Source organism: Grosmannia clavigera (genome assembly GCF_000143105.1).
Source record: "Grosmannia clavigera kw1407 unplaced genomic scaffold GCSC_173, whole genome shotgun sequence".
In the NCBI taxonomy this organism is placed as follows: Eukaryota; Fungi; Ascomycota; class Sordariomycetes; order Ophiostomatales; family Ophiostomataceae; genus Leptographium; species Leptographium clavigerum.
The window spans coordinates 1,588,718-1,611,912 of NW_014040765.1; the positions used below are offsets into that span (position 1 = coordinate 1,588,718).

The following is a 23,195-nucleotide window of genomic DNA, read 5'->3' on the forward strand; positions in this document are numbered from 1 at the left end:
ACCGCGTGTGGCATGTTGTTGTACTCTATACGCTGCTAACTTTGGTGTGGCTTTGGCTTGGGCCACCACCAGATTTCTGAGACTGATGTATCTTAATCGTAGTCGCCGTCGTAGTTTCCACCAAGGCCGCTCTGTTCCTTTCCACTCGCCCCTTCTGGCAGCATTACGACGCCCTCCTGCAGGTACAATCACTCGTGCATGTTCGTTCTCCTACGCCCTAATCTGGCACCCTGGTCTATTCTGCTGCTCTTGACCTATCATCCGCATGGCCGTCCTACCTCGCCACCAAATGCAGAACTTGCTTTTTGACAGCCGGTGGCCCACAAATCCCGGTTTCCCGGAAAATACATTTATACAAGACCTGTCTGATGGCTCGGACGACAATGCAGTAACGCAAGCATCCTTGAAAGCAACCAAGCAGCCTTGGTCACCAGCATACGAAACCAGGGATGGACTTGCTTCGGGTCCTCGCCTCCGTTCTGATAGCGCGAGAGACCGACGAGGCCTCTGTGAATAATGGTATGCGCAAAGAGAGAGACAAAAGGCCGAGAACGAACGAGCAAGCCCACAACGTTAACACACAATGAAGGCCCCGCTGGTCTCGGCATTATCTGGACCATGGTCGTTCTGGCCTGGCTCATTGTGCTCCTGCGGCTCTATACGCAAGCACGGATCACTGGCCAGTACGGCCTCAGCGATTACCTGATGCTTGTCTCCGTGGTATGTACGAGAGCCCAAGGCCGCGCGCGAGAAACGCCTGCCAACCAAGTCAGATCATCATCACCGCCTTTGCGTCCCTCATATCCGTGCAATACCACTACGGCTGGGGCCGCCACCAGGCCTATGTGGACGATGCCGATCTTGTCCAGTTCTTCAAGTTCAACATCACCAGCCAGTCCTTTGGAATCCTGGGCTCGACCCTGGGCCGCCTCTCCTTTATCGTCTTCATGGTTCAGCTCTTCGGCTTCAAGAAGAGCCTTGCTCGTGGCCTCTGGGTCCTCTTTGCGCTGCAGTGCATCACCAACGGTGTTGCCATCATCTGCATCTATGCGCAGTGCTCCGATGCCCGCGCCCTCTACAACCACTCTGTCGTGGCCGACTGCTGGCCAGATTACGTCCAGACCTACATTGGCTATGGCCACACTAGCTTTAATGCCCTGACTGACCTGATCCTGACTGTGCTGCCGCTAAAAATGATCTGGAACTTGCAGATGAAGCTGCGCATAAAGATCTCCGTCGCCGTACTCCTTAGCATGAGTATCCTGTAAGAGATCTGGCCCTGCCATCACGCCCCCCCCCACCCCCCATTTTCTGACTGCGTTCTAGTGCTTTTGTCGGCGTTATCATGAAGATTGTCTATCTGAGAGCCCTGTCTCATCGTGGTGATGCCACCTACAACACCGTCCCCATGTTTGCCTGGATTGTCGTCGAGGGCACGCTCGTCGACATTGCCGGCTCCGTTCCGCTTCTGCGTCCGCTCTTCAAACCCTACCTCGGCGACAGCTCCACGGCACGGCCACACTACGAACTATCACCCTTTTCTGCTCCCCTCAGCCAGTCTACCGCCACTGCTGGCGGCTTCAGCTTCAACAAGCTGCGCGAGGCTACCCACAGTAATGTCCTTAAGAGCGCCGTCGTGCATGGCAGCGGCAGTCAGGAGGACATTCTCAGTGCCAGCGGCGTTGGCCCTAGCCACAACGGAAAGATCACCGTCAGGGAGGAGTTCATAGTCGATTACGGCACCGACAACAAGATTGCTAGCCCGCCGACCCCTAGCCGGAGCTCCACGCAAAGAGGCCCAAGCCGCACCTCGTGGTCTGCTTAGACTGTAAGAGTGTGCATATGGCTTGCGTTGCAATTCATTGATTTTGTTGGCAAACAGATAAACGTAATTATCATATTAGCAGGCCTATACTGTAAGAAGCACATTGCATTTGAAATCAGTATATAGAATGGCATATGTTGGGTGAGAGGTATACGTTTGCAAATCAAAAAATGTTTGACCACGGCCGCGCCAATGCCTTTCAAAGCCATAAGTCTAACCTTCGTAAGAACACATTTGTTTGAAGGATGTAATAGATAAAAACTTTCACAATAAAAAGCAATATTTGGCAAGTATCAATTCTATGCAAGCGTATGTTTACTTACATACTTCCGTACATATCTTACAAAATCAAAGCCTCCTTTTATCTAGTAGGTCGTGAGAAGCTCTACGGATACAACAGTTGTGCCCACCTGATATATTCGTTGTTATCGTATCAGGATCAAAGAAGATCGTCATATGATTCTGAAATACGAGATATAGCGAACTGAACCATGGTACTTGCGGTATCAGCTAAAGCAGTTTCTAGTTGCGGTCTAGCGCGGAGAGGTTGCTGCTACAGCACGCGTGGAGAGTCAAACACCTCGTTTTTTTTAAGGTTTAGAATTTATAATCAGCTTATGACGGATCATCTGCTTGTACAATCCATCCAAACTGAAGAGTCTCTTTCCTTAACACCAAGTCCACCTGCACGCCACACTTTACAATGTTCTGCAGGTTTGTCGCATCGAAGCAGGACTAGATGCAATAGCCGATCTTGATAGCACACTACAGCGAACACAAATCCCGCTCTAGTCTTGTTCTAGCATCCCTACAGTCCTACATACCGACTTGGCCTTCTTGTCAAGGTTATTGTAGTAAGTCCGTTGTGAATTAACGCCTAAGCTACTAGTTAGCGAGGACTAAGTCGGGGTAAGAGATCTACTATTAAGAGAAAATTGGAGAGTTGTACTAACATAATAAATCTGTGCTGAATAGACCTAGTTGTTCGATCACTAGTCCGCTTATGTACGAAGGTATTTACGTAACGAGGTTTCTGTTAGGTCGTTTAGGAAATATCGAAAAAAACAAAAAAACATCGTCACATCGGGCTTGGAGGCTCCTGGCTTCCGGGTAACAACTGCAGTGCTAAAACTTATCTGCAAGGCAGACTTTAGCAAATGATCAGAGCTCGAGGCGAACAAAAGTAGATGTAACGTAACTATTTTTACAGTCTAGCTCTTCTAGAAGGGAGGAATTATGTCGTATTTCTTTCCACTGCCGCACAAGCAACCAGTACGGAGTAAGCGTGTGTGTATTATATGGGACAGTACAGAGTACCTGCAAGCTCTTCCCGACATGCTGAAATCGCCGTGTGCCAAAGTCTCTACAAGGCGCACGCAACAAGCTTCACACCAGCCACCCGTGTACGATAATACCATGTAGCTCTACTCCGTGCATCCTTATAAATTACAGTAGCAAATGTTTGTACTATGTAAATTGGAGGATCTGCGTGAGATCAATACAGAGGTAGGTACGGGAGCACGTGCCCGAGGTGCTCATCATAGTGCTTGAAGTGTGGGTCATGGAAGAGGCCTCTGCGCATGGGACGCCGGTATATGACACATGGATTACGGCCGGGATGACTTAGGCTATCCTGACAGGGGTTGTGGTCGGGACAGAAATTGTTGCCTATGAGGTCATGAAATCCGCTCGTAGGTACAAAATGCTCGAATTCGAGAAACTGCAATCCGGGAACTGCTAGCCCGTGGAACTCCCACTCCACCACGTGAAAATGATTCAGCCGAATCATACATTGGGTACTGCTTCCGTCAGTGTCACGCGAAGCAACTTCCAGGGAGGGAGTGACTTACATAAAATCGCGACAGCCAACGATATCGCCGTTATGGGTTTCCTCGAAGGAGAACATAGTCAAGTCGCCTCCGTGGCTTCTTCGACAGGAACGATAACGACCTCGGAGGATGTTTAGAATATCACCTATACTGTACGGCCGAGTGACGGTAAACTGAAAAGAAACAGCAGCCGTCCGGGTTGGACTGATGTAACTGACCAGCGAGATTACAAAGTCCCCTGGGTCACCGACATAGACTATTTCTAAGCGGCAGCCGAAGTATGAGGTACTACCGTACGTGAAAGGCTGTGATAAATTAATCTTAAAAGCAACATGCGGTTTTGCGTTTATTCGTAGAAATTCAACGTAGAATTGGCCGATTCGCATACGTAGAAAACCATTCAACAACTCGTTCTCTGCTCTATCCACCTCGGGCAATAAGAAGCATTTCATCGTGGCTCGACAGTCTTGCTATGTATTCGTGCTGTAAGAAGCCTTTGCTGCGTAGTTGAACGTGGATCCTCGAGCGAGGTGGGCGTATGGAGCATTTATATGGAGTGCGGCAATGTTCTGCTTGTCACTTCCAAGCCAGTTTAGTTGTTCGCCTTCATTTACACGCAATTTCATCCTACGATGAGTGTGTCACGCTATCACCTCGATAGAATTGCTCCACAGACACGGTCCTTTCCGAAAACACAGCAACCCATGTCCTCTTCATCAAACCTCCGTTGCCATGATCGAGTTCAGAACCGCAAAAACAGCAGTATGTCGACGAATCTCTTGCAAACATCACCGGGAGCAGGTGCTAGGCATCTGGGTACCCACTTAAGACCCGATACCTGTTATAGTGCCATGCATTACGTACGAATGGGTGAAGAAGGAGAGGCTCGGACGATTAACGAGACAGTCTACGACCCCAGCCGTTAGCGAGGCTGGGGTACTAAGGGCCAATACCACAGCGCCCGGCTCCAATATGTCGATGCGAAAGCGCTTCCTGTTGCGATACAAGACCAAGCTGAGGAATACGCAGCTTGTACAAGATTCACTTGAGGTAGGACCTCCGCTCGGAAGACGTGCCATAACATCTGGCGTCAACGCACAGCCGTATTCGGCGGCCTAGTCATGCATAGGGTCGGCGACAGTTGCTGAGCCGGTCCGCATCCGCTTGAGAGCTGGCTGGTGGTGGTCGCCAGCGCCACAGTGTGCATCCAAGTCTCGCTTGGCGAGGACTGGTGATGAAGTCTGCACCGGCAGCGACTCCACATAGGCCTGGCCAAAGTCGAGTCGCATGACCCGGCCTGCCTCGGCATTCCAGGCCAAGTTGGCTGGACGCGCGTCCTCATCGTACAGGCCGGCTGCTTCGAGTTCCAGCAGCGTGCGATCTTGTTCGGCCTCCCAGTCTGTGCCAGCATCCAGCAGCGCCTGCCGCGTTTTGTGTGACGCCAGCGTCGGTCCAGCGTAGGACATCAACATCAAGTACGGAACACGGGCGCAGCTGTGCAGCGGCAGGGGCCGCTCGAGGCCGACGATGCCCAGGAACACGGGAATCAGGCGACCTTGGAGCTGCGGGCCGGTTCGTTCTGCCAGCGCTGCATACACGGCGGCCTCGTGCTGCACGATGTGACGGTGCACAGCTTGGACGCCCTTGGCGACGAGCGTGTAGCCGTAACCGGTGACGACGATCTTGAAAAGCACGCCGTAGCGACCAAAGCAGCCCCACCGATCGAGGCACTCGCAATCCTTATCCATGTTGTCGGCCAGCTGGGCGACAACGCGGGAACGCAGATCAGAGGCTGTGAGCAGGTGGCGACAGCGGCGTTTTGGCGACGACAGCCAGGCGGCGCGGTGCAGAGCCACGTTGGGGCAGCGGTCATCCAGTGGCGCGCCGTTGCAGAGACCACGGAGGCAGGCCTGGGTGCAGTAAGGCAGCGTTGGAGGTTCGACAACAAAGTGTGTACGCGCCGTATATCCGTGCTGAGACGTATTTTGTGTGTGGTTCGAATCAGACCGTCGCCGCTTGGGCAGACTCGCCGTGTTGAGGCCGCTGTTGCTGGCGTTTCCGGAACTATTGCCCGAGCCGCCAGCACTCCCACCGTCTGTGCCGGCATCTGGTGGTGGTGGTGGTGGCGGTAGGGACATCTCTGACAAGGGTACAATTCCACCATACGGATCAGGCCATCGCGCAAGGTCGTGATCGCGTGCATCAATCCAGCTCTTTGGGCGCGGACTTGACTGGAGGGCAAGCATGCACAAGCTAGCAAGATAGGCTGCTGCTGTCTTTCGCGGCTCGCGTCTGTTAATGTTGATAGTGTTCTGGTGTCCTCTGTCGGACTCGGGCCCGTTGCTCGGGGGAAGCGGGATGGGAAAGACAAAGCACGAGTAGTATAGCGTCTGGGGATCATCATTGAGGACACGTAGAAACACCAGGCCATCGCCCGATGCCACGTATCCAAACTCGAGGCCTGAGGTGATCATATAGTGGTAAGCCTGACAGAGGACGCGGGCAACGAACGCATCCCCTGGCACAGCCTTACGCTGAGAGCCGGTCGCGTCTGATTTCGCCCCTGACTTCATGTCAGACGTTGCGGTAAGCAATGGCTCGATGCGTTTGTTCTTCACAGCCTGGACGAAAAAAGTCTTCGCCCGGCGCCGTCGACAGAACAGCCTTCAGCTTCCTGGCAGGCAGTTTGTGTGCGGCCTTGTACTCTCCCACGAGCACGTGCGCACAGCTCCCGTCTTGCAGTACACCCACACACCAGCGGTCCGGAATGCCGATGCGCTTTACTGGCGACCGCTGGCGTTTTGCCGCAGGTCCCTGGACCTCTTGCAGCTCATCGTCCGGCGTGTCGGCAAGGTTGAGGCCGTACGAGTTGTTTTGGAAGTTGATGCTTGTAAAGGGCGGGTTGTCCGCAAGGCTCATGTACGCGTTGATGATCCGCACGGCTGGCTTTTCGATGGACGCCCTGACAAACGGGCGCAGGTCCATCTCGCCGTTGGGTGTAGGACTAAGGTCGCGGCTGGCGCCCAAAACGTCGGTCAGCGCCGGGAAGACGGCGTGGTCTTCCAGAGCATCGGTCAGCGTCCTGAACTGAGCGGTGTGGGCGTCTTCAAATTCTGTCCACGGCCGCAGTCGGCGCGGGTAGAATTTTCCATTAACGCACGTCGTCTGGCTCGATGTTTTGGTCGTGGTCGTAGATGGCACTGGGGGTCGGAATGTCGCGAAAAGGTTCTCCTCAGTGCTGCGCAGGTAGTCGAGGAAGAGTGATGGTTCCGTGCGCTGCTGGAGAGTTTGCATTTGCTGCTTGTCCTTCTCTGCACGCCCCTCCAATTCCGCAATCCGGCGCAGCAGGTCTTCAAGTGTTGGCGACATGGCGTATGACCGATTATGCGTCCAAAAGGGATGCCTGGCGAAGCATACTATGTAACGAGGTGATCTCACTCACGTGACTCAAATTGTGTCACATGTTTTCACAAACCTTCATTCACTTTCCACGTTCTACACTGTTAATAAGACGATTATAGCAGCTCTTTACAAATAAAACATAGTAGTCTTTATATCTTCATGCACCGTGATTTTTTCTTGTTGCTCTGCTGCTTCCTCCCTACTGTCTGCCGCCGCTGGCCGTTTGCCCTTTTTGCCATCCCGCTTGTTCTGGGTGACGTACTCTGCTCTTAAGTAGTGGCGGGCGTGGCCGCAGGCCATATCGGCATAGTGTACGGGCGTCACAATGTGGACCGCCGACGACCCACGGCCGTTGATGAAGCAGAGAGCTAGCGTGATGGCCTGGAGGGCGTCAGTCGCCGAGAGCGGCGTCGTCGGCCGACTGTGGGTGCGGCGAGGGGACGAGAGATTTACGCCGGTCTTTGATTTGCACTTCACCGGCTCACGAACGCTGCAACGGTGGGGAAAGATGTCGTCGATGAGAACGACGTAGCGCGCCGGCCGGACTAGGACTCTCCTCGGCCGGTTCGGCTGCAAAAAGAACTCTGTGTACGTCCCAGAGGTGATGTTGTCGCTCACAACAGTTCCAGGAAGAGTGGTTCCATTTCTAGGATCCCGATCGGAGCGACCAGCTGCGCTCATGACGGGATAGAAGCGCGTGTGGTGGCGCTTGACCACGACCACTACGGCGAGCTCCGGCAGATCGTCCCCGCTCTCGCCGTACACCTTCTCAAAGGCCTTTTTTACCTGGGACACCTCGAGCTGTTTAACCTTTTCGTATTGGCTTTCAGACACGCCATCGCGATAGATAAGCACGGTCTTGGGAAGCGGGTGTCGGCCACCCCTGTGCTTGGTTCTCCACCGGAGCAGCTGCGCTTCCATCATGTCGCAAAGATCGGCCACCATCTCCGTGTTCCCCTTCTGTGCACGAAGCTCTGCTGGCCACTGGGAAAGATCGGCGTCCATGCTGGCGACAACGGCCGCAATGCTGGGCGCTGATTCCACCGACATCTCTGATGGGTGCGTTACGTCAATTCCAACAATCATGGTCGACACCAGGTCGAGGGCTGGCAGTGACCGGACTGCAGAAAGATCAGACACGCTGGAGGATGCGCTGTCGAGACTCTGTCTGCTACTGCTCCGGCTGTTGTTGCCGCTGTCACCATCTCTAGAACTAGCTTCGGTCAGGGTCATGTTGCACCCCTGCAGTTTGATGTTAATCTGGGAGGCAATGTGGAGGAGTTTTGTATCGAGCTGAGCCGCCGAGATCTTCTTTTTTCCCTCCCTGCCCTTCAGAGTTTCGCGAAAAACGCACATTGTGCTCACACCCACGCGGATATCACTGATTTGCTTGACCTGGGCATACTCTTCTGGAAACTGCGTCTGCAGTACCACAAGCACCAGTCGCCTTCCTGCCTCTTTGGCCTTTATTAGTTGTGCCTCGAGTTCCGTTAGCGGCGCGCGGCTAATTTCCGGGTTGCTGTTTTCCACGCCGCATTTGTTGAGGAGGTTGCACAGACCCTGGACTCTTCGCTCTACTTTTGTACTAATCTTTTCCCCTTCGGCTGCCAGAACAATGCACTGCCAATCACTCTTCAGTTCCACCGGCTTTTGAAACTGCACGTCTGCCAGACTCCAGTTAGCTCCGATACCGTCAGGGTGCACAATTAAGTTCTTGTACTGAAGGCCTGGCAGTGCCAGAATCCTCGCTTCAATGTCGAGAAGGCTAGTGTCCACATGAAGGCCAAAGCTCTCGAGGAGGCCAGCCTCCTCTACCGGCACCAGTCTATGTGCTGCTTGCCATGCTGAGTTCGTGTAGTTGGTTAGCACTCGAATGGCTTTTCCCGGTGATTGAACAACGGGATGTGTTTCCTGTCCTTCGAGGGTTGTGCTCTGGGCGTCAATTCCGGACATCTTGTATGTTGTTGATTGATTTGTTGATTAAAAATTGTACGGGGAAATGTAGTGTAATTTCCGTGCTTGAGAACAACCAGTGTCTTTGCAATTAGAAGTAGATAAGAAATCAAAGTCGGAAAGGGACGTGATGGAAAGCCAGCTTTCCAAACGGGATAGTCTGTATGTATATATTCTGTAAGGGAGTAAAAAGGCAAGAAGAGAAAGGCCGGGAAAGTATAAATATGTTGGAAAGCCTGCTCTCCTGTGGTATAGAAATGTATTATGAAAGCCTGCTTTCTGGAATGGAGAGGTGTTGATGGAAGATTGGAATTTCTAATAGACATACAACACAAGAGGGACAAGATCGGCCTTTTGTACTCTTCCTAACCGAATCTGTTTTTATCGATACTCCTCTGGCAAAGACTGATGTTCAGATGCTCCACAGATAGCTTCATACCCATACGATGCCATTTCAGATCGGCGGCTTTTCCGGCATCTCGGAACCTGGTACAGCGTGAGAATCCCCGAAAGGGAGGTTATCTGTCATTCCTATTGATCATAACTTTATGAAATGCATACTTTGCGCAAGCGCTCGTGGTACAAGAAACCCTCCGGTCTCATAGAACTGCAAGTGTCCACAATCTGATGGGCTGAGCACTTCTGTCACAATTCTTCCGTTAGTAGCTGAAAACCGGTCGATAATTCCGTGGTACCTGTCTACGGATTATGAGAACGACCCCCAGTCGTGTAATTGGGGCTATGCAGAAATGGAAACAAGAGTGTCTGTCTGGATTTTTCCGGCATCGCCGATAATTCGTCTTCAGAAATCAGACCGTGGCAGGATGCCGCAACTTACGAGAAACAGACATGCGGAATGCCAAAGCCATCAATGCTGTCATATATGAGCAACTTTCAACATGTCCACTTAAATATGCGTAGTTCCAGCGGCTAAGTTGCGGTGTGAGACAAGAAAACGATATGACAATACCGGCGATCACACCATGTAGGTAGCGACTCTGAAGAGAGGCTTGGTGGCCTTGGTATGTATACAGTTCAGGAGGTATATTGTGAGCCAGTCGCATTATTCAAAGACGCATCCATGTCATGATTAGTGCATGGGGTCGGAAGTACTGTTTTTAGATTGGCCTCCGTAGATCCAACTAAAGATCTGGTACTATTGCGCTTCTGTCGCTTATTTTACAAGGTCCGTCCACTTTAGCACGTAGTTCAGCAATCGTGCTCGTTCAGACAAGTGCTGCCGCGATGGAAAAGCGACACTGCTGTTGGCATCGAGGCAGACGCACATGGAGTGGCCCCTGGTGATGCAAAATCAAGCGAATAAAGCGTGGATCACCGACGGTGGACGAGACGTGCGATAGCGCGCGTGACAACGCACCGCTCATATTTGATCTTAACTCTAGTGCGGCTGCTTGTGCGAGCAGACGCATCAGCAATAGACGTGCGCAACGACAAGTACTTCGGCACGCTCGAGGTGGCAACGAACATAGGCTGACGGACGCTGGTCAGTACGCTATACCTCGACCTGGAGCAGCCGGCGCTGCGTGTATCGCGTTAAACTTGTTGTCTTTTACGTGGTACATTACCTCGTGAGTGGACGACCAGGTTACCGGCATTATGCAGAAAAGACTCGAGCTTCTGAGGGCAGAAGTTATAGAGCACTAAAAAGGTAAGCTAGAGTGTGTGGGTTTTATTTTCTTTCATCGGCGTCCATAACTTTCCTTGTTTGTTTGATTTTCCCCGCCCCCCCGCCCAGCACTGAGAAGCAGAAACTCCGGACTTTGAAGTCCACTGAAGCATGGAAGTTCACGTTAAGGACACACCTGTGCTCGAGACATTTTCTAAAAGACGACAGTAAGCTCACACAAAAGATAGCCTCAATTCTCCTCAAACTTGTTAGTTCCGACCACAAACCTAGCCACACCAGGATCGCTTCCAGAGTGGACTAAAGGGACGATTCACCAACAGGTGACTTACTGCAGTAGGTCTAGAGGCTCTCCCATTTAACTTATATATCCACCGCGTGCTAACGCTGTCCAGACGACAGCAGCTCCAAAACAAACCACAAGGGTTCCGCCGAGGTCTGCTGGGAGGATCAACGAAACCTGGCCTTGAGAAAAGCCCGGACTATGACGCAATCTGCCGATATAGACGGTATTGTTCTGCACTCTATCAACAAGCCAACGGCCGATACGTCCCTCTCGCCCGACCTCAAAGGCATCAAGGTAGGCCTCAACGCAATCACGGCCAACGGCGGTACGGCCATCGGCACTCAGCTGTGCTGCCAGATCCGCAAATTATTCGTGTGTCAATTGTTGGTGTCGGTGGTGGCAGACAGCGGACCCGGCGACGGGAATGGCAGTGTGCTGGCACCGAATATTGTCGACTGCGGCAACGATCTTTCTAGCAAGCGTTATCTACAGGTTGTGCTTGGAGGAAAAGCAGGACTGGTAGGAGGGACTGATATGTGGTAGTCCTGTAAGGCAATATTCTCGGCCTAGAGAAGTATACAACCGTAAGAGCATTGTCTTAATTCGAACAAAATCCATTATATTATTTTACCCAATCCTTACTATCCGGACATTTGTCCTAGCCCTATAATTTTATTACTAAAATCTTATACAAAGAGACTAAGTGCAGCACCGTAACCATTCATTTATAGATTATGCCCAACGTAGTCCTTGCAGCCTAAAACCAAAAAGCCTCGTAACTATTAAGAGATGAGAGAAGTGCACCCCTAAGACCACCTATGTTGGCTGCACGGGATAATTGTCAAGACCCCTCGCGGGATGCTAGCGCGTTATATGATCAGTCCTACATTTCTTAATCAATTAAATGTAGAACAATTCATGCCTTCTGTCACCACTTACACACCTATATGTATATAAAACACTCTCTTCTCCCTCTCTTTAAATAGAAGGACAGGCTTGCAGGAATCAAGCAATCACCTACACATATACACAATGCACTTGTAAAGAAAAGCAACACCTAAAGCAGCAAGCACATTACGCCTACGCCTTCGCCGGGCAGGCTCGCTATGTCTTCCCTTGCGGGATCCTAAGACGAGCCCGCAAGGCCTTCCTCCTTACCTTTTGGGCTAATCTTACACCACCTTGGCTTGTGATAAAGTGTACAGGTACGTATATTAGTAGGTATGTGTTGTTGGTGCGAGCTGAGGCCACACCCAATCTTTTCTCTTACTGTATACAACATATATGCCTTTGGGTAGAAAAGCGACTATCAATACACACAATGGCGATGGTTACAACATATCTACTTACTTTTTACCGTTGCGATTTCATGCTTACGTGGCGAGTATTAGCGTAAGAGTTGTCTAAAGTTCCATTGTGCGGTTAACATCTCACACTTCTTACCTAGAGTCCTCAATCATTTGTAGTGAATTATAAAGCCTTGTAATTCCACCGTTTCAGCTGTCGAAAAGGGTTGGGCAAAGGAGTTAGGCTTAGCAGAAGTCCCCAAATCCACAATTTAGCGCTGTTCCCGCTTTTTCGCCGTTCAGCTCCCTTGTGATCTACCGTTTGGGGAAGCTTCCAAGCCAAACAGGTGCATAATGGGTCTCTCTTTTGTTTGTTGTCCAACGGCAATCGCAGTGGAGTATTCATTACCATACGTGTACGTCTGTCATAGGAACAGCTCATTTGTTCTCAAATTTCCGAAAACCGGCCTCATCCGTCTATATTAAGCAAACCCGCCACTTTCAGGATCGTATAGTGTATCTTCGCATCTACCTCGCTTCGAAAAAAACTTTGAGTTCCTCATGCTTTGTTAGGGCTCCTCATTAAGATGTAAGTCAAAATTTCGCGAATTTCATAAGGTTCGAGTACCTCCTGACGTCCGAACGGGATTCAACCCGAGAGCTTGAAGTCGCTTGAGTCATGCATTTGCTTCAAACGCGAACGTGATGACGGAGAGACACCACTTCACCGTGCTGCCTGGCAGGGCGACATAGACCGAGTAAGGGAACTAATCAACGCCGGCATATCCCTGGAGGCAAAGATGCAGAGGATCGATGTCCGGACCGACCGCAGCTTCGGAACAGCCCTCCATTGGGCTTCCCTCGAGGGCCACGTCGACGTTTCGTTGGCATTGCTAGAGGCTGGTGCCAACATAGAAGCCACCAATTGCTGGAACCGAACCCCCCTGCACCTGGCTGCCCGCTTCGGCCATCTCGAACTGGTCAAGCTGCTTGTGCGGCACGGTGCGAATAAGGAGGCAAGGCGTGATACCAACGAGACGCCACTGCACTTTGCCATTGAAGAGAACCACTACGCAATTGCCAAGTACCTTAATGTTGGTGCTGACATCAACGCTCTTGGCGGTAGAGGTACACCGCTCAAGTTTGCGCAAGGATATGGGAGCGATCGCCTTGAGATAGTCGAACTGCTGGTCTCGAGAGGAGCGAAGTCGTGATAGAGTAAAGAATGAAATCAGAAAGCGCTTCGACTTTGGCGCATCTATCTTGGGAGTAAGGTTTTACTCCAATTTGTTTCCCTTTAAGGTTGCTTGTTGGCGCACGATTGTGCCAGGCCGTAAACAAGAGGCAGCCATATAAGAACACGAAACATTGCTGTATAAAGGAGCGACCAATTTGTTTCATGTTTTGGAGTCTCGGCAAAGCTAAGGAAAAAACTAAGAAGAAGATGATCACATTCTCAACGATGACCAAGGCTACAAGCTGGAAGCTGGCATAAACCATGGTGGACTGAAGATTTGGTTTACCCAGAGAAATGAACTACTCTGGACTGTCTGCCTGATAATTGTGGCTACCTGCGCCATCCTCGTTTCCTGCTCATCCGGCCTGGCAAGATGTGCTGACAGCTCGCCCCCGTGACGCTTGGTTCGTGCCGCTTGGTCCGTGCCGCTTTGGTCAGCCGTGTTTGCTACCTACAGCAACAGACGGACAAAACACCTAAAAAAAAACTAGGCTCTCATTGCCTGGAGCTGCAGCAAGACCATATTGGAGGAGATTAGAGTCTGGCGGCGTCTGTTTTGGCTCGCTCTTCCGATATACCGTTACTCCGGTTTCGTTCCCAAGTGATAGCTTCGAATTGCGCACTTGTGGCGCCCTTGCGTGGTTCGACAATCAGCCTGTAGATCTCCCTGTTTGTCTAGCTCCGACGGATGGAGACTTTGCCAGTCTGCTCCAAATCTATCGTGGATTATCTACCAGAAGTTCATCAGTCGTCATATCGTCGTCTATCTGGTATTGGTGTGGCTGCTTGTTATCATTCCGTTCGTCGATCGTTTCTCCGTTTGCCGATGCTTCATTCGCGAGTTATTCTTCCGTCATGGCCTTGATGGGCCATTTGTCATCCATATCTCAAGGCATGAAGCCACGTCTGAGCTTCGCCAAGTCTGCGTCGCTATAACACAGGCCCCATAATGCTGTTGCAGGGCTCTCTATGGTAGGCGAATGGTATGACGATTTCGCAAGAAAATGGAGAAAACACGACACTCGACTTAGAAAGGCGACTGGGACGATTTAAAGAAAAGCAAGGGCAAAGCCGGAAATTTGGTGAGAAAGGGGAGATGTAGCAGGAGGTCTCAACCTAGGTAAGCACTGATAAGCACGTAAAGGGATATGCGTTAGACGAGTGTTTGGTTAGGTTGCCCAAGATTATGAAGTGATAAACAGCGTCATCTTCTTAACATTATCTTACGCTGTGTACATCTGCCGTCTGACCTCTTGTCTTTCTTGCTCAAGACAATGCCTTGCACGCTTTTGGTCCGGATTGACACACGCATCCCGATCTGCTTCTTAAGCACACATTATTGCGCACAAGTACGTGACCCAGCGATTTCATTGCTCATCGTCCAGAAACCTGTCCTATCTTGCGCGTCCGAGTATCCAAGCCTATTCGTTTGGAACAGGAGGGCCCCATTTTGCGACTTCGTCGTCTGGTGGCGATGGGCCACCACCAAAAATAACAATCAATTTTCCCGCAGCGCTTATGTCGGTCATTGACTTTGAGCAGCAAACCGTCAAAGAGAAACTGGTAGCTCGGTAGTTAGCACTCATTTAGATCGATAGTGAGTATCTTGTACACATCGCCGTGTTTTAGGGGCTCCCTTGCCTTCCTCCAAACCACGACCGACAGCAAGAAAGATTCATAAAATCTTGTCCAGTCGGGTGTTGTCCATGATTCCCGATAACCATTAGTGTGAGGACCGTCTCCAGTTCAAGTGCTACACATCTGATTACCGTTTTCCGACTTGTCGTTTTACGACGTAAAGCGTATGGCGAAGGGTGCATATCCCGCTGTAAAAAAAATATAAAATAAGCAACGTACGGCTCCTTCTGGTAGAAAACATCCCCCCGCTAAAGTCACGCAACACCTTTCATGCCTACTTCAGCTAAGATGTCTTCGCCTTTACCACCCACAGCACCACTCGTAGACGCAAGCGGCCCGGTATCACCTCCAGAAACTGCACCCTTACAGGCCTGGGCTAACCAGGAACTTCATGAGGTAGGCGTTCTACACGACTCGCCCATTAATTGCTGCAATTCACTTAGTCCATCTGAATCTGTGCATAGGAAGCCGATGGTGACTCCGCGTTTGGTGACGACTTGTCGAACTTGACGGCGTCGCTCTCGAGCAGCGTTTTCCGGTACCGTACAGTGAACGGCAGGACATACCACAGCGAGCGCGGAACAGGAAAATATTAGTATGAACAGAAACTCTCTCCCCCTTTGCCCCTCTTCTCTTTTCTTTGCTTATGCAAGTAGTGCTTCAAACGATGAGAAGCAAAATGAGCTTCTTGACATACTGTTAGTTTCTTATGTTTCTGATGCAGGCATTGGTTTTGTTGGCTTTGGACTGAAATGAAACAAGGCATCATGCTTTTACCCTTGCCATTGATGGTAAGAGCCACCTAGCACCTTTGCTAGATGATATAGGAGTACATATATAAACCCTCTTCTTTATCTTTTATATGTGATCTACACTGACACTCGGCTTAGAAAGTCATCGATGTCGGTACGGGAACGGGCATTTGGGCCATGTAAGAGTTGTCTTCTACTGATAGGACATATGGCCATAGACTTACATGCATGCAGTGACTTTGCCGACGAGTACCCGGAGGCTGTAGTAATTGGCTTTGATCTATCGCCTATCCAGCCGATATGGGTTCCGCCTAATGTTAAGTTGTCTGTACCCTCTGTCGTCTTTCGTCTTTCGTCGTTTATACATAAGGTGTAGCTAACTTGAAAGTCTCGTTGACGACTTTAACGCTGAGTGGCTATATGGTGATGATAACGACTACGTGCACCTACGCACCCTAGTTGGCTGCGTTACTGATTGGACAAGCCTTTTCAGCAAGGCTTACGCCAGTCTAAAACCTGGCGGCTGGGTTGAGTCCTGCGACAACAATGGTGGCTACCAGTCCGATGACGGTAGTCTAACTAAAAATATGGCCCTCTACCAGTACAAGCATATTTTTATAGAGGCTTTTGAGAAGATGGGCTTCGAGGCTCGTACTATGATTGTTGATGAAAATATTCAGAGAAAAGCGATCGAGGAGGCTGGATTCATCAACATCCACGAAAAAATAATCAAGGTCCCCACGTCGGAATGGTCCGATGATCCGAAGCTAAAGGAGATTGGAACCTTCACGCGTGTCGCTCACCAGGACGTCGAAGGTCTTGTTGGCCTCTGTGCTACGGAACTCGGTTGGTCGAAAGAAGAGATTATGGTTTACGCAGCCAATATGCGAAAGGAGCTTCGCAATCCTAGTATCCATAGCTACATTTTGGCCAAAGTTGTCTGGGCGCAGAAGCCACATAGCAAGTAAGGGTAGTAGCGGGCCCCTCTCTGCACATGCGTCGAGGCATCTTGGCGGAATTACAGGGTTTTAAATTTTGAGGGGTTGCTGTCTCGTTTCTCTCTCGCAAAATATTCCTGTACGCACCCCATTTAAGTAATTCGTTGAGCATCTTAGTTGAGCATATTAGACTTGCAAACCCTGGTACAGCCACCTGATGGGATACAAGAGAGGCACAGTTTCTCTTCGCTAAGCGTCGGCTCAGGAAACGTTAGGAGTAGTGGTATTTTGTCCTTTCTTTCACATATGTAGTCTCTTCGTTATATCATATACAAGCTAGTGCTGTCAAAGTATTTAAGAAGAGGGAAGGGCCCTAAAGTTGAGTAATCTAGTCTTATTTATACTCTGTACTCTATTCCAGTTGACAATTGTAGGCGTATAGTATCGTTACGCATACCTCTATAGTCCTCTAGACTGAGACTTTTATAATCGAGGATCTCATTAAAATAAAGACATAGGCATAGAGCCTGCTGGAACTCCGTACCAAGGTTGGAACTGGTCCAGTTTACCCCGAGCCTAGAAGACGAGCTGTGCGACAACAATGGATGTTTCAACCTCTGTCTCCAAAGATTCGATTGTAAGACAGAACTGTTTTCTTTCTAAGCCCAGTACTACGATGAAAGATCCTATACTATGCAGGTAGCTGTACCTAGAAACAACTTTACAAGTTTCTCTGTAAGCACCATTCTCGTGATTTCATCCGCATTTTGCAACCCATGTGTCAACTGCATCCCAGAAGTCCTACCCGTATGCATTCAGGCCGTCGTGTTGAACTCGTACGCGTACGCTGTGTTGTCGTCAGTCTGGAAGACCGGCAGGGTTAGCGAGTCGCCGCTGTATGAATGGCTAACATAGCCGAGATCAGCCGGCGCGTCCAGCTCGGCATAGTGGTCGGTCGAGCTGGTGAAGCCGATTGCGTGCACGCGCAGCGAGCCGGCCGTGGCCAGGCCGATGGCCGAGAGGTTGCGGATCTCGACGTTGAAGGTTCCCGAGGCCACGCGTGCACCGATGAGGATGCGCACGGTGTGGTCCTCGCCGACGACGGCAAAGACGTCGCCCAGCAGGTCATCGGTCGGCGTGGTTTGGCGCCGCGAGCCTTGGCCCATGTCCTGGGCATAGTAACGGTACACGAGCCACTGGGCGGTGGGATAGTAGCCTGTCTGGGTGTAGCTGTATCCAGACGTGCCGGCACCCGGCTTGGACACGAGGCTGGCCAGGAGGTCGTGCAGCGCATAGGCCGAGAGCCAGTTGCCGCGCAGCCCATAGGCATTGACGCGTTCCAGCTGTGCGATCCACCAGGCGCTGCCGGCTGCCACTTCTTCACCCCAGACGGCGTACTCGTTGATGTTGACCGTCCGATCGGTCGCCAGGCCCTGGCCGACGAGCAGGCTTTTGTAGGCCGCCACGGACGACTGCATGTCTCCCCCACCGCCCTCCATGTGCCAGCTGTACTGTCCCGGTGCGCTGCCGTTGCTGGCCACAAAGGCCGTCCAGGCCGTCCACCACGAGTTGGTCGTGCTGGGTGATCCTGCAAACGAGGGGCCCGAGATCGTGCAGCTCGGCAGCCCCGCCCGAAAGGCTGTGCTCGCTCTCCCCCATAGGTCTAGATACTGCGCCTGCGACCGGTTCCAGAAGCCCGTCAGGTCTGGCTCATTCCAGATATCGATTACGAGGCCATCCAGCATGTCGTTGGCCCGGAGGTCACTAATCAGACGGGCCAGGAACTGGTCGTAGCTGCTCCAGTCTCCGTCGTCCCCGGGGTACACAAACGACGAGTCCTGCGTCCCGTCCGCGCCCCAGATATCGTGCGGCAGCAGGATAAACGTGCCGCCGTACTTGCGCGTCGTCTGGTAGTTGCTGAGCGCCGACTGGAACCGCGTCTCGTACGCCGCCTCGGACTCGCTCCATCCTTGGCCTGGTAGCTGTGCGCCACCAGCGCGGCAATACTTGAAGCCAATGTCGGTGTAGAAATGGTCGGGTATCTGGCTTGCCTCGTCCGGGATCCCGTACAGAACCCCCGACGCCAGCTGCTGTGGTGCCCCAGTCGACACGCCAAGATCTACCACGGCCGTTCCCGAGACTGTCGTCCGCCGCTCGAGCGTCCCTGGAAGAACGGCGGCTGCAGTACCTTGGAGAAGAAACAAAAAAATGGAATGCATGACGATAGTTATTGTTTGGCTGGCTTTCCATAACTCACGTCTGTCAGTCCACCATAGCCATATCATATACTAAGCCAACCTTACGGCCCGTCGTATGTCTCCATGAATTGCGGAGTTGTGCGGGGTGCAGAAAACGTCTGATGTTCTCCGCGATGGCTCTGTGTCATTTACCCATTTACCCGTTTCATGCAGCTTGGCAGGCAATCCCGGTGGAGTTGAAGGGATAGCAACTCTGATTACCCTCAAAGTAGGCAGTCCGGTAGGAGCTTCCGGTAGAAGACGCATGTCGACCACAAAAGAAGGCCTAAGAAACAGACAACGTTTATAACCGGCATTTAGCCTAGTTAACGTACCCGCACAGTGTTCAAGCACCTGTCATTGTAGTTTACGTTCGAGGCACAAGAAATAGTCCCGTCTCTACGTCCGGTCTAGTGGCGACTTCTTGGTGACGACAGTCTGGCCAAAATGCGTCCATATACGTGCTGACTAACGTTGTACCCGACAACCCCACGTTTGCCTCGTCCACACGTTCGATCAGATCAATGCCGTCACTGGAATTTTGAAACATAGCCGGATGTTTTCGCATTCATGGGTGAGAACCAGAGCTCGTTCGGCGTGGGGATCGACGGCACTTTCGACATGCTGGAGCTTATTTTGCGGCCCAGCCGAGGTGCTTGCATTGGCGACATCTCCATCCAAGAGATTGTGCACATGCCCGAGGCCGGCTTCATCGGTAGCTTTTGACATGTTGCCAAATTGCCCGACCAGCCTGCTCGTGGCCGACATGATGATGGGCGTAGTATGGAGAATGGGCACGGTCTCGCGCACATAGGAACTGGCCATCCAGGACAAACACATAGGAATGGCTGCCATGGTTCAGCACCCATTTCGGCATCTGTAGCCTGCGATTCCAGGCCAGCTTTCTCTACTGGGCCCTTAGCTACACGGAAACTATCTGGCGCATCCCCTATAACAGGCCTTGGGAGTGCGCTAGCCAACGTAAAGAGCGAGGTCAAATAGAATCGTCCTGTCTATATGGACACCTTTTGTTTTTTGCCCCAGGGCAACAAGACTATCTGGGCAGCGCTCAATTCAGAAAACAGGCTGCTTGTCATCGTCCTAGACAGATAACCAACGTATGTCGTGGGCTTCCCAGACAAGATGATCTTGGTGGGGCATGTGGCACCAGCATTTGGCAAGGCCGAATAATAAAACAGTGTGTGTATGCACCAACGGCGGGATGATGAACCCTGTTAATGGCACGACTGTAGAGGGAGAGAGGATCGCTGTGGTTGATACGACAGCTTTCTTCCAGGACCACATAAACGAAGAGCCATTTAAAGAGGTTAAGCTACGTTAGGATGGGACAGAGAACGGCAGTCATATTGCTAGTTCGGTGGTTTTTGTTAAGACTATTTCGCAATACTTACTTTCACGGAATGCTTTGCATCACCATCCTATCTTCTATCGTGCTGCCTATCTCTGCGGTGTTTAAATCGAAACCTGGCGAGCTAGATGTTCGAAGGAGCCCTGTAATCAAAATCAGGTCGGCTGCGTCAAACCGCTTAAGCATTTGATGGTAGGTGGCATAATCTGAAGACTCACGGGAGAAAAGGCCTAAGTCGCTCAATATACTATCACCATCGCAGTTGTCGCAGAACGCAGAGGAAGTGTCCATAAGTGGGAAGTCTTGTGTGCCCTGATAGATAAGGTTCCCATTAGCCCTAGAACCATAGTGACTGCCTCTGCGGCCTTCTTCCCTCGAGAATTGTGCTACTTCCTCACAACCAAATATCTCTTCTTCTCCGCAAGGCTGCCAAAATATCGTCCTTCCGTCCCATATACTTCTGGCGGTACGTTAAGGAACACAGGATCATAGTAGACGTCTAAAAGTAATGAGATATAAGATATTTCACGCGAAAACGCATCGTATGAAGAAGACCTCTTCCTTCAGAGTAGCAACGAGGAACGCATTGCTCATGTGTGAAATTGTTAAACTTGTATCGTCCAGGATGCCGTACGGGAGCACTGCTTCTTCTTTCATCTCCTCGATCGCCCAGTTAACCCCTTTGTGTGTTATTATAGAGTGGCAGACAGCTTTGACATACTGCCTTGCATCATAGCTATTAAGACGCCAGTGTTTCCAAAGACAAAGAGACAGCAGTGTGATATGAGCCTGATACAGGGCGTCACTGCGGTGATTTTTGCCTGAAGGGTATTTTGTCATAAACAGCCACAAGACTGTATCACAATAGTCTGGGCGATGATTTTTAACGAGGTCGGACTTACTTTATTTTTAGAGGAGCTCTCGGGAAAGAAGAGCGTCAAATGCTCCTCTGGTCAGTAAAGTCGGCTTTTGAATGTAAAGTAAATGCTATTTTTGACACACGACAAACTAGCCGAGCCTGGTAGAGTTCTACATGTTGACAATATATATTCTAATTCTTCGGGACGAGATAAGAGAATATTAGTTTTATAAGCTTGGCTGGGAGCAAGTCCAGCGACATCGTATAGGAATAAATGGAAGTCGTACATGGGATAGGACGGGTAAGAAAAGAAAAATGAAACTAGCATAAAAGGAGCTTGTTGAACGCTGACGATTGTTTGGAGTCTGAGCTATTTTGGTTTATAGACAAGCTATAATGAAATCTACCATAGATATAATAAGCAGCATATATTGTGTTTGAGTAAGAGTGAGACACTACATCGCGAGGATGTAGCAATGAGTCGTATATATACTAATGGGGGATGACTCAATGAAGTTAAATAATCCCTGGCTAGAAGGAGGTGAAAGGCAGCACTTCTAATATTACCACAGTTGCCACAGGGACGCCATTATCATGCGGGTATTTAACTGACCTGTCAGGCTGCTCCCCCGACAAGAGCGCCAGGTCATGGCGAGACTGGCCGTTTCACCGACAACTCAAACATCCAAAATGTGTACATAATCAGATCTCACCATCTTCCACCAGGACCACCAGGACCGCCAAAGCCACCACCAGGGCCGCCAAAGCCACCCCCAGGACCACCACCCTGACCCCCAAATCCACCCCCGGGACCACCAAACCCTCCGCCGGGGCCGCCAAATCCAAATCCACCACTAGGACCGCCGAATCCTCCACCTGGTCCGCCAAAACCCCCGTGATGCCCGCCATGTCGTCCGCCATGGTGACCACCACCGCCGAATCCGCCTAATAATACGGGACGTGGGCCGTAGCCGCCACCGTAGTTTTGCGGGCCTCCCCGACTGCTGAAGCCGAAACACATGTTGAAAGGATGCAGTCGTAGTAGTGAGGGAGGGTTGTCAATATGTTTAATTTTCTCTGTACTTTCCAAAGAACTTGATCTTGTTTTCCGATTATTTGATTTCTTCGGAAAGCAATTCGTTATTTCATGCGTCCTTGTCCTCTCTCCTCTCTCTTATATCTTTTCTCGTTCAACTTACGTCACCCGTCCCATCTCCAGTTCGTCCAGTTCTCCATTTATTCTACCTGGCTACTTACTTGGTACCATGTCTTACTAGTCCTAACCGCGCAAGCTTAATACTGCTTCGGGCTAGCAGAGAGGCTAACCTTGCCAATTTAGTTGGACATTCCAGTCGCCACGTCTAGGCCGATAGGCGGCTACCCAGGCAGCTTGGCCCCTCGAAAAGGGGGTCGCCATACGGAATACTATTATCCATACGTTGCCTCCGTGGCTGAAGCTCCAAGCCGACATTCCATGACGCGTTGTCCTCACCTGCGCCACCATTTATTAGGAGCTCGTGATTTCTTCTTGTGCAGGGGCCTTAGCGCCCGAAGGATTTTGGTTAATAGGTGGCCAAGGTGCTAGTATTACGGAGTACGTGCTCTTGCTTCACGTAGGCACGTGCCAAGAGAAAGCGTATTCGTAAATGCCAGGGCTTTAGGCGGTCAGCAGCAGTGGCAACACTCCGTACACGAATTCACCCCACTAAATCTCGAATGTTTTCCGGGGCACCTAGAACCTGCTATAGAGCAACATTTATGCATAGAGTGTGAAAACACGGCATGGAAATATAATGCGAATAAAGAGAACAGAAGCCTTCATTGAAAAGGGTTACAAACTTGTTTTTAATCTTTTGCATCTGGGTCGAAGAACCTGCTACTCCTTACAACAGCCTCAGCTAGGTGTTGTAGCCTCCCACGGTGCCATATGTGCCTTGCG

At 50.9% G+C, this 23,195-nt stretch overlaps 7 protein-coding genes across 7 annotated transcripts; 4 read left to right on the top strand and 3 right to left on the bottom strand.

The window, feature by feature from the left end:
• Nucleotides 1-449: 449 nt before the first annotated feature.
• On the top strand, nucleotides 450-1,825 carry CMQ_7539 (uncharacterized protein; the record flags this gene model as incomplete). Its single annotated transcript, XM_014314544.1, has 4 exons — nucleotides 450-519; nucleotides 590-720; nucleotides 774-1,264; nucleotides 1,327-1,825. 4 exons carry the CDS (start codon nucleotides 450-452, stop codon nucleotides 1,823-1,825), a joined length of 1,191 nt encoding a protein of 396 aa, XP_014170019.1.
• A 2,944-nt stretch (nucleotides 1,826-4,769) lies between these two features.
• Nucleotides 4,770-7,023, bottom strand: CMQ_7527 (metalloprotease m41; the record flags this gene model as incomplete). Its single annotated transcript, XM_014314532.1, has 2 exons — nucleotides 4,770-6,217; nucleotides 6,282-7,023. The coding sequence occupies 2 exons, from the start codon at nucleotides 7,021-7,023 to the stop codon at nucleotides 4,770-4,772; spliced, it is 2,190 nt and encodes a 729-aa protein (XP_014170007.1).
• A 159-nt stretch (nucleotides 7,024-7,182) lies between these two features.
• Nucleotides 7,183-9,009, bottom strand: CMQ_7207 (RNA interference and gene silencing protein; the record flags this gene model as incomplete). Its single annotated transcript, XM_014314212.1, has 1 exon — nucleotides 7,183-9,009. The coding sequence occupies one exon, from the start codon at nucleotides 9,007-9,009 to the stop codon at nucleotides 7,183-7,185; it is 1,827 nt and encodes a 608-aa protein (XP_014169687.1).
• A 1,798-nt stretch (nucleotides 9,010-10,807) lies between these two features.
• Nucleotides 10,808-11,701, top strand: CMQ_7484 (uncharacterized protein; the record flags this gene model as incomplete). The annotated part of the gene is made up of 3 exons (XM_014314489.1): nucleotides 10,808-10,863; nucleotides 11,060-11,459; nucleotides 11,672-11,701. 3 exons carry the CDS (start codon nucleotides 10,808-10,810, stop codon nucleotides 11,699-11,701), a joined length of 486 nt encoding a protein of 161 aa, XP_014169964.1.
• A 1,325-nt stretch (nucleotides 11,702-13,026) lies between these two features.
• On the top strand, nucleotides 13,027-13,440 carry CMQ_7394 (ankyrin repeat protein; the record flags this gene model as incomplete). The annotated part of the gene is made up of 1 exon (XM_014314399.1): nucleotides 13,027-13,440. The coding sequence occupies one exon, from the start codon at nucleotides 13,027-13,029 to the stop codon at nucleotides 13,438-13,440; it is 414 nt and encodes a 137-aa protein (XP_014169874.1).
• A 1,931-nt stretch (nucleotides 13,441-15,371) lies between these two features.
• Nucleotides 15,372-16,821, top strand: CMQ_7300 (methyltransferase type 12; the record flags this gene model as incomplete). The annotated part of the gene is made up of 4 exons (XM_014314305.1): nucleotides 15,372-15,497; nucleotides 15,992-16,032; nucleotides 16,088-16,177; nucleotides 16,242-16,821. 4 exons carry the CDS (start codon nucleotides 15,372-15,374, stop codon nucleotides 16,819-16,821), a joined length of 837 nt encoding a protein of 278 aa, XP_014169780.1.
• A 785-nt stretch (nucleotides 16,822-17,606) lies between these two features.
• On the bottom strand, nucleotides 17,607-19,796 carry CMQ_7273 (uncharacterized protein; the record flags this gene model as incomplete). Its single annotated transcript, XM_014314278.1, has 3 exons — nucleotides 17,607-18,979; nucleotides 19,364-19,382; nucleotides 19,638-19,796. The coding sequence occupies 3 exons, from the start codon at nucleotides 19,794-19,796 to the stop codon at nucleotides 17,607-17,609; spliced, it is 1,551 nt and encodes a 516-aa protein (XP_014169753.1).
• Nucleotides 19,797-23,195: the final 3,399 nt, after the last annotated feature.